General features: G+C 44.3%; 1 protein-coding gene across 1 annotated transcript; it reads right to left on the bottom strand.

The window, feature by feature from the left end:
- Window positions 1-243: 243 nt before the first annotated feature.
- Window positions 244-1,837, bottom strand: LOC123068882 (NDR1/HIN1-like protein 6). The gene has a single exon (XM_044491559.1). The coding sequence runs from the start codon at window positions 1,594-1,596 to the stop codon at window positions 709-711; it is 888 nt and encodes a 295-aa protein (XP_044347494.1). The 5' UTR covers window positions 1,597-1,837; the 3' UTR covers window positions 244-708.
- Between the last annotated feature and the right edge of the window lie 7,585 nt (window positions 1,838-9,422).

The following is a 9,422-nucleotide window of genomic DNA, read 5'->3' as shown; positions in this document are numbered from 1 at the left end:
ACGGCGCAAATCCTCACAACTTGTTCATTTCTTTTTTTTCAGAACTTCTCACTTCCTGTAGTTCAACACCGCTCGCGTACAAAATCAGTACTGTACTTTTTTTTTAAAGATGAGATGGCTGACCACGCTTGCCGAGTGGTTAAATCAGTACTGTAGTTGGGCAAAAGGAAACCTTGGGCACCAGAATATATTCCTAAGCAAGGGATCTATGATCGTTTTCAAGAAAAAATCACGCGGTATCTCTGCATAATCATACATACTATTACAAAACTGTCCGTCAAGAATACAAACCATGGGCTGTAGCATGAAAATAAAGGAGAGTATAGTTTGACAGTACACTAGTAATACATGCCACTAACAATTACAAATTCCCCCCGATAAAAAAAAACAGTTACAAATTCAGATAGATATGTAGTCGTACAAAGTTAAGCAGAACAATCCCCAAGTTGTAATTGCACTAGCAAAAAATAAGGTAACGCAACAAAAAAAGAAACGTAGAAAAATAAGGAAAAATAATAAACAAATACCTCAAACCTCACATCACTCCTCCCCTCCCCCCGCCAAATTTCGTAAAATTCAAATGGGATATTTTTTACAGCAACCGTCGGTTGATCTCTACTACGTACGCCCCACCGCCGCGTCCCAGGTGAAAAGTAAAGTGGCTTTGATTCGCTTTCGCAATGTGCCCCCTGGGAGTTTGCGTCGTTACTAGAAGGTCCACTTCCAGATCTTGACTCGGATCCTGACCTGGCACACGCGCGCGACGGTGGTCGCCGCCGGGGGCGAGGTTGTCGCGTCGTCGACGGACGCGGACGGCTCCGGGGCCTCCACGACGGCTGGCGCCTTCGACGGCGCCTTGGCGACGGTGAGCTTCACCCCCTTCTTCTTCGCCGGCGCGGGTGCCGGGGCGGGCGCGGCCACCTTGATGCCGTCGCAGTGCACCTGGATGCCGATCTTCTTGGTCTTGAGCCCGCCCACCTTGATGCCGGCCTTGGTCTCCAGGTCGAGAGTGATGGCGAAGGTGCCCGACTTCTTGATGTCGGAGCTGGCGGCGGTGGGGTCGACCCCGAGCGCGGCCGCGGTGACGGTGGCCTTGATGACGGTGATGTTGTTGGCCTCGTGCAAGAACCCCGGCACAGTCGCCTCCCCGAGCGGCACGGCGTTGGCGGCCGTGGCGGCGGTGACGGTGAAGTCGTCGTACAGGTAGACGAGCTTCTTGTTGGGGTTCTTGGCGGTGAGCGTGAAGTCGATGGAGTCGGTGAGCGCGGGCGCCGTGGCAGAGCTGGAGAGGCTGAGCTTGTTGACGCGCGCGACGGAGAGGGTGAAGGCCGGGCGGTGGGGGCGGTAGAGGAGGTAGAAGCCGCCGCCGGCGACGGCGGCGACGAGGGCCAGGAGGAGCACGACGAGCACGGCCCAGAAGAAGCAGCAGCAGCAGCTGAAGCGGCAGGAGGAGCGGCCCCCGCGGCGGCCCTTGGCGGGACCCTGCGGGCGGTAGATGGGGCGCTGGTACATCTTGGGCGGCCCGCCCGCGCCCGCGCCGTTGGTGGCCGCGGCGGCGGCGGGGGGCTGCGGATTGGGCTTGCCGTTGGAAGACATTGCCGCGCGCTGGCCGGGGACGAGGTGGCTCTTGGCGCGGCGCTGGCTAGCTGTGCTTGGACTGGGTTCCGGCCGTGCGCTTGCTGAGCGAGTCCTCGGAGAGAGAGGAGATCTATAAGCCGAGAGGAAGGAAGACGCGGAGGAGAAGGTGAGGTGAGGTAAGGGAAAAGGGACGGGTCACCTTACGGATGGTTCGTCCTCACCAAATCATTTGCTACCGCTGCTGGCTGCTGCTGCTGAGCTAGCTGACGCTCACTTTCCTCTGCCTTTTTTATTAAGCAAGTCGCCTCCGTAATTCTCGCTTGTGGCAAGTTAGTTTTTCTCCCGGGAAAATTACGTGGATGGTAATTTGAACTTGTATTCACACATTTTCCCACAAACTTATATTTCACGTATGAAGTTTTTTAAATATTTCAAATGAGCTGCAAACCGAGCCTGGCAATGGCACGAACTGCTAATTTACTCCTTGAGCTGTAGCAGTACTAAAGCTAGTAGTGATGGCTACTTTAATTTGTCCCTCTAAAACTTATGTACAACAGGCTAGGAGTAATTGTGTTTCAGCGAGCCAATACTTTGAGCCAGAGCTGCAATTCCCTGCTCAAAATTTACTACTAGCAAAGCGTCAGAGATTTAATAGTAACAAGCTCATTTTGTTGTAATTAAGTGCAACTGATTTTTTTTTTGAACGAACGGTAGCAGTAGCATTTGTGAACATTGGGACCCGCCGGGGGTGTGTTACACTTTTATGCTGCTGCTTCATTGAAGACATGTGATCCGGGCTTGGCTTGGGCAGGGGTCGATCTTGGATCCAACTCTCAACTGCAACTTGATTTTATTTTATGAGAGAGGTGTATTATTGTTTGAATGTAGTTAGAGGCTAGAGCATATCCGGCCCTTGCCTAAAAAGCTATAATTCCCTAAAGAATATCGGTTTGAGGAATTAAGCTTCACCTAGCACTTCCTCAAAACCTTTAATCCCTCAAAAAATTGAGCGGAACCTATTTAAACCCACCTCTCCTACTCAAATATAGTCGGACATCGCCGGCTCTTAATAAATCATCTCCCCCCCTCTCTCTCTTGTTTTCTTCCGCACACGAGTTGTCTCTCGTTGACATTGCCCACATCACAGTTGCCCCGGCCCCACCGCCGCCCGTGTCCCGCAGTCCCGCCTCCCTCCCTCACCATCTCTGGCGAGAATTCGGCGAAAGTTTTCTTCAGTTTCTCATCGTCCCGGCCATGGCCACGTTCCTTTCTGTCATTCCCGGTCACGGCGTGCCTACATCACATATCGGTAAGCACTTACGCAGTAACATGGATGTTGCCGGCCGTCATCGATTTCGATGAATTGTAGTGTCTTGGACCACGTAAAACGTGGTAATTGGGAAACTGCTCGACACCATAACACGGGTGTGGCTATCTCATATATAAAGAGGTACACTAGGGTGTACAATATAGAATACAAGTCATGTATAGATGCTACGTATTATATAGTCTAACACCTCCCTCAATATTAACTGTGGCCTGAGGTACAAAGCAAGTTAAGATTGCGCCTACAACCTACAACTGTGGCTGCGGAAGAGGCTTCGTGAAGATGTCAGCAAGTCGATCTTTAGAGGAGATGAACTTGATATGAAGTAGTTTCTGTGCAACACGTTCCCTCACAAAGCGATTAGTCAACTTCGATGTGTTTCGTTCGAGCATGAAATACTGGATTAGATGACAGGTATGTAGCACCGATGTTGTCACACCAAAGGACCGGTGGTTGAGCTTGAGAGACTCCCAGTTCTCTCAATAAGGATTGTACCCATATGATCTCAGTTGCGGCATTAGCAATCGCCTTGCACTCAGCTTCAGTACTACTGCGAGACACTATTTTTATTTGCAAGCATTCCAGGCGATCAAATTGGGACCAAAGAAGACTGCATATCCCCCCGTGGATCGCCTTCCATCAGGACTCCTAGCCCAATATGCATCAGAGAAAGCTGAAAGCTCACCAGGCAGTGCAGGCTGAAGAAGCAAACTGGTACGTCTCCAACCTATCTATAATTTTTGATTGTTCCATGCTATTATATTACCTGTTTTGGATGTTTATGGGCTTTACTTTACACTTTTATATCATTTTTGGAACTAACCTACTAACCGGAGGCCCAGCCCGAATTGCTATTTTTTGCCTATTTCAGTGTTTCGAAGAAAAGGAATATAAAACGGAGTCCAAACGGTATGAAACCTTCGAGAGCGATCTTTTTGGAACAAACGAAACCCAGGAGACTTGGAGTGGACATCAAGAAGCGAACGAGGCGGCCACGAGGGTGCCCGGCACGCCCCCACCCTCGTGGTCCCCTCGAGGCTCCACCAACCTACTTCTTCCTCCTATATATATCCACTTACCCCGAGAACATCAAGGAGCACCACGAAAACCTAATTCCACCGCCACAACCTTCTGTATCCGCGAGATCCCATCTTGGAGCCTTCGTTGGTGCTCCGTCGGAGGGGGAATCGACCATGGAGGGCCTCTACATCATCTCCAAGGCCTCTCAGATGAGTTGTGAGTAGTTTACCACAGACCTTCGGGTCCATAGTTATTAGCTAGATGACTTCTTCTCTCTCTTTGAATCTCAATACAAAGTTCTCCTTGATCTTCTTGGAGATCTATTCGATGTAACTCTTTCTGCGGTGTGTTTGTCGAGATCCGATGAATTGTGGGTTTATGATCAAGTTTATCTATGAAAAGTATTTGAATCTCCTCTGAATTCTTTTATGTGTGGTTGGTTAGCTTTGCAAGTCTCTTCGAATTATCAGTTTGGTTTGCCCTACTAGATTGATCTTTCTTGCAATGGGAGAAGTGCTTAGCTTTGGGTTCAATCTTGCGGTGTCCTTTACCAGTGACACCAGGGGCAGCAAGGCACATATTGTATTGTTGCCATCGAGGATAAAAAGATGGGGTTTATATCATATTGCATGAGTTTATCCCTCTACATCATGTCATCTTTCTTAATGCGTTACTCTGTTCTTATGAACTTAATACTCTAGATGCAGGCAGGAGTCGGTCGATGTGTGGAGTAATAGTAGTAGATGCAGAATCGTTTCGATCCACTTGTTGCAGACGTGATGCCTATATACATGATCATGCCTAGATAATCTCATAACTATGCACTTTTCTATCAATTGCTCGATAGTAATTTGTTCACCCACCATAATACTTATGCTATCTTGAGAGAAGCCACTAGTGAAACCTATGGCCCCCGAGTCTATCTTTTATTATATAAGTTTTAAATCTACTTTTATTTGCATCTTTTACTTTCCAATCTATATCATAAAAATACCAAAAATATTTATCTTATCATATTATCTCTATCAGATCTCACTTTTGCAAATTACCATGAAGGATTGACAACCCCTTTATCGCGTTGGTTGCGAGGTTCTTGTTTGTTTGTGTAGGTGCGTGAGACTTTTGAGGAGCCCCCTACTGGATTGATACCTTGGTTCTCAAAAACTAAGAGAAATATTTACTCTACTTTGCTGCATCACCCTTTCCTCTTCAAGGGAAAACCAACGCAGTGCTCAAGAGGTAGCAAGAAGGATTTCTGGCGCCGTTGCCGGGGAGGTCTTCGCTCAAGTCAAGACATACCAAGTACCCATCGCAAACTCATCTCCCTCGCATTACATTATTTGCCATTTTCCTCTCGTTTTCCTCTCCCCCACTTCACCCTTGCCATTTTGTTCGCCCTCTCTTTACTGTTTGCCTTCCCATTGCCATGGCCGAATCAAAAAGAACTAAGGGTTCTTTCCAGGGTTTTAGTACCTTGGATAGTCCCTCTATCCTCTCTAAGCTCATAAATAATGATGCTATGGAAAGACCTATCGGGGTTACCAATGAGAGTTTGAATAATTTTGATGAAGATGACTCCGTAATTTTTCATTATTTACTTGATGAGTCTTTAAAAGATGCTTGTGATAGGTTATTGAGGATTCGGGCTAGCTATGTGCCACAATATCAAATTGAGATATACTTAAAAAGCTTTTAGTTGGCTTACCCGCTTCTTTCAAGCAAGTTCTAGATTCTATTTTTGAGGGAGGTTTTCTTGAAGGGGATGCTATAGATACTTATGAAAAAATGAAAACTATATTTGGGCACCCCATGAATGATAAGGTTGAATCCACCACTCTCTTATGCTTTTATCAAAACAAAAATATCAAAGAGATGAAGGCTAGCTTAGATGCAAATTTCCGTAACGTGCTTAATCTTTCTTCCACCATTAATGGCATGTGCTTCCAAAAATAGAAGGATAAATGCTATAGATAAGAATTTTTCTCTGTTCTTCCCAAATACCAAAGATGGCAATACTTAGATCTATTCTCGCTTTTATGCCTAGCTAGGGGCATTAAACGATAGCGCTTGTTGGGAGGCAACCCGATTTTATCTTGGTTCCTTGCCTTTTGCTTCTGTTTAGTAATAAATATTTCATCTAGCCTATGTTTAGATGTGGTTTTATGTTTTAATTAGTGTTTGTGCCAAGTAGAACCTATAGGATAACCTATGGTAATAGTTAATTTGATTCTGCTGAAAAACAGAAACTTTTGCGCGCATAACAATAATTTTAATAAATCACAGAAACGTGATTTTGCGTTGATTCTTTTTGCCGTAGATCATTAGACAAATTTCCCAGGACTTCCTATTTTGATAGGAGACTTAGAGTTTCAGAAGTATTCGAAAGTTACAGATTGCTACAGACTGTTCTGTTTTTGACAGATTCTGTTTTTCGTGTGTTGTTTGCTTATTTTGATGCATCTATGGCTAGTATCGGGGGGTATGAACCATAGATAAGTTGGAATACAGTAGGTTTAACACCAATATAAATAAATAATGAGTTCACTACAGTACCTTATATGGTGGTTTTCCTTTCTTGCACTAACGGAGCTTATGAGATTTCCTGTTGAGTTTTGTGTTGTGAAGTTTTCAAGTTTTGGGTAAAGATTTGATGGACTATGGAATAAGGAGCGGCAAGAGCCTAATCTTGGGGATGCCCATGGCACCCCAATATATTCAAGGACAACCAAAAGCCTAAGCTTGGGGATGCCCCGGAAGGCATCCCCTCTTTCATCTTCGTCTATTGGTAACTTTACTTGAAGCTATATTTTTATTCGCCACATGATATGTGTTTTGCTTGGAGAGTCTTGTATGATATGAGTCTTTGCTTTTTAGATTACCACAATCATCCTTGCTGTACACACCTTTTGGGAGAAACCACATGATTTGGAATTTATTAGAATACTTTATGTGCTTCACTCATATCTTTTGAGCTAGATAATTTTTGCTCTAGTGCCTCACTTATATCTTTTAGAGCACGACGGTGGTTTAATTTTGTAGAAATTATTAATATCTCATGCTTCACTTATATTATTTTGAGAGTCTTATAGAACAGCATGGTATTTGCTATGGTTATAAAATTGGTCCTAGAATGATGGGCATCCAAGTTGGGTATAATAACTATCATAAAAAGTGAATTGGATGCTATGATCAATTTGATGCCTGATAATTGTTTTGAGATATGAGGATGGTGATATTAGAGTCATGCTAGTGGATTAATTATGAATTTGAGGAATACTTACGTTGAAGTTTGTGATTCCCGTAGCATGCACGTATGGTGAACCGCTTTGTGATGAAGTTGGAGCATAATTTATTTATTGATTGTCTTCCTTATGAGTGGCGGTCGGGGACGAGCGATGGTCTTTTCCTACCAATCTACCCCCTAGGAGAATGCGTGTAGTACTTTGTTTTCAATGACTTGTAGATTTTTGCAATAAGTATATGAGTTCTTTATGACTAATGCTGAGTCTATGTATTATACGCACTCTCACCCTTCCACCATTGATAGCCTCTCTTGTGCCGCGCAACTTTCACCGGTACCATACACCCACCATATACCTTCCTCAAAACAGCCACCATACCTACCTATTATGGCATTTCCATAGCCATTCCAAGATATATTGCCATGCAACTTTCCACCGTTCCGTTTACTATGACACGCATCATCATTGTCATATTGCTCTTTGCATGATCATGTAGTTGACATCGTATTTGTGGCAAAGCCACCTTGATAATTCTTCCATACATGTCACTCTTGATTCATTGCATATCCCGGTACACCGCCAGAGGCATTTGTATAGAGTCATATTTTGTTCTAAGTATCGAGTTGTAATCTTGAGTTGTAAGTAACTAAAAGTGTGATGATCTTCATTATTAGAGCATTGTCCCAAGTGAGGAAAGGATGATGGAGACTATGATTCCCCCACAAATCGGGATGAGACTTCGGACTTTATAAAAAAAAGAGAAAGGCCAAGTAAAAGAAAGAAAGGCCAAACAAAAAAATGAGAGAAAAAGAGAGAAGGGACAATGCTACTATCCTTTTACCACACTTGTGCTTCAAAGTAGCACCATGATCTTCGTGATAGAGAGTCTCCTATGTTGTCACTTTCATATACTAGTGGGAATTTTTCATTACAGAACTTGGCGTTTATATTCCAATGATGGGCTTCCTCAAAATGCCCTAGCTCTTCGTGAGCAAGCGAGTTGGATGCACACCCACTTAGTTTCTTTTGTTGATCTTTCATACATTTATAGCTCTAGTGCATCCGTTGCATGGCAATCCCTACTCACTCACATTGATATCTATTAATGGGCATCTCCATAGCCCGTTGATACGCCTAGTTGATGTGAGACTATCTTCTTCTTTTTTGTCTTCTCCACAACCACCATTCTATTCCACATATAATGCTATGTCCATGGCTCACGCTCATGTATTGCGTGAAAGTTGAAGAAGTTTGAGAGTACTAAAGTATGAAACAATTGCTTGGATTGTCATCGGGGTTGTGCATGATTAAATACTTTGTGTGATGAAGATAGAGCATAGCCAGACTATATGATTTTGTAGGGATAACTTTCGTTAGCCATGTTATTTTGAGAAGACATGATTGCTTTGTTAAGTATGCTTGAAGTATTATTGTTTTTATGTCAATATGAACTTTTATTTTGAATCATTTGGATCTGAACATTCATGCCACAATAAAGAAAATTACATTGAGAATTATGCTAGGTAGCATTCCACATCAAAAATTCTGTTTTTATCATTTACCTAATCGAGGACGAGCAGGAATTAAGCTTGGGGATGCTTGATACGTCTCCAACGTATCTATAATTTTTGATTGTTCCATGCTATTATATTACCTGTTTTGGATGTTTATGGGCTTTAGTTTACACTTTTATATCATTTTTGGGACTAACCTACTAACCGGAGGCCCAGCCCGAATTGCTGTTTTTTTGCCTATTTCAGTGTTTCGAAGAAAAGGAATATCAAACGGAGTCCAAACGGAATGAAACCTTCGGGAGCAATCTTTTTGGAACAAACGCAACCCAGGAGACTTGGAGTGGACGTTAAGAAGCGAACAAGGTGGCCACGAGGGTGCCCGGCGCGTCCTAGGGGGGTGGGCACGCCCCCACCATCGTGGGCCCCTCGAGGCTTCACTGACCTACTTCTTCCTCATATATATATCCACGTACCCCAAAAACATCCAGGAGCACCACAAAAACCTAATTCCACCGCCGCAACCTTCTATATCCGCGAGATCCCATCTTGGAGCCTTCGTTGGCGCTCCGTCGGAGGGGGAATCGACCACGGAGGGCCTCTACATCATCTCCAAGGCCTCTCCGATGAGTTGTGAGTAGTTTACCACAGACCTTCGGGTCCATAGTTATTAGCTAGGTGGCTTCTTATCTCTCTTTTAATCTCAATACAAAGTTTTCCTTGATCTTCTTGGAGATCTATTCG

The sequence above is a fragment of the Triticum aestivum genome, chromosome 3B (assembly GCF_018294505.1).
Source record: "Triticum aestivum cultivar Chinese Spring chromosome 3B, IWGSC CS RefSeq v2.1, whole genome shotgun sequence".
Lineage (NCBI taxonomy): Eukaryota > Viridiplantae > Streptophyta > Magnoliopsida > Poales > Poaceae > Triticum > Triticum aestivum.
Note: the sequence above shows the minus strand (reverse complement) of the source record. Positions and strands in the feature narration are given on the sequence as shown.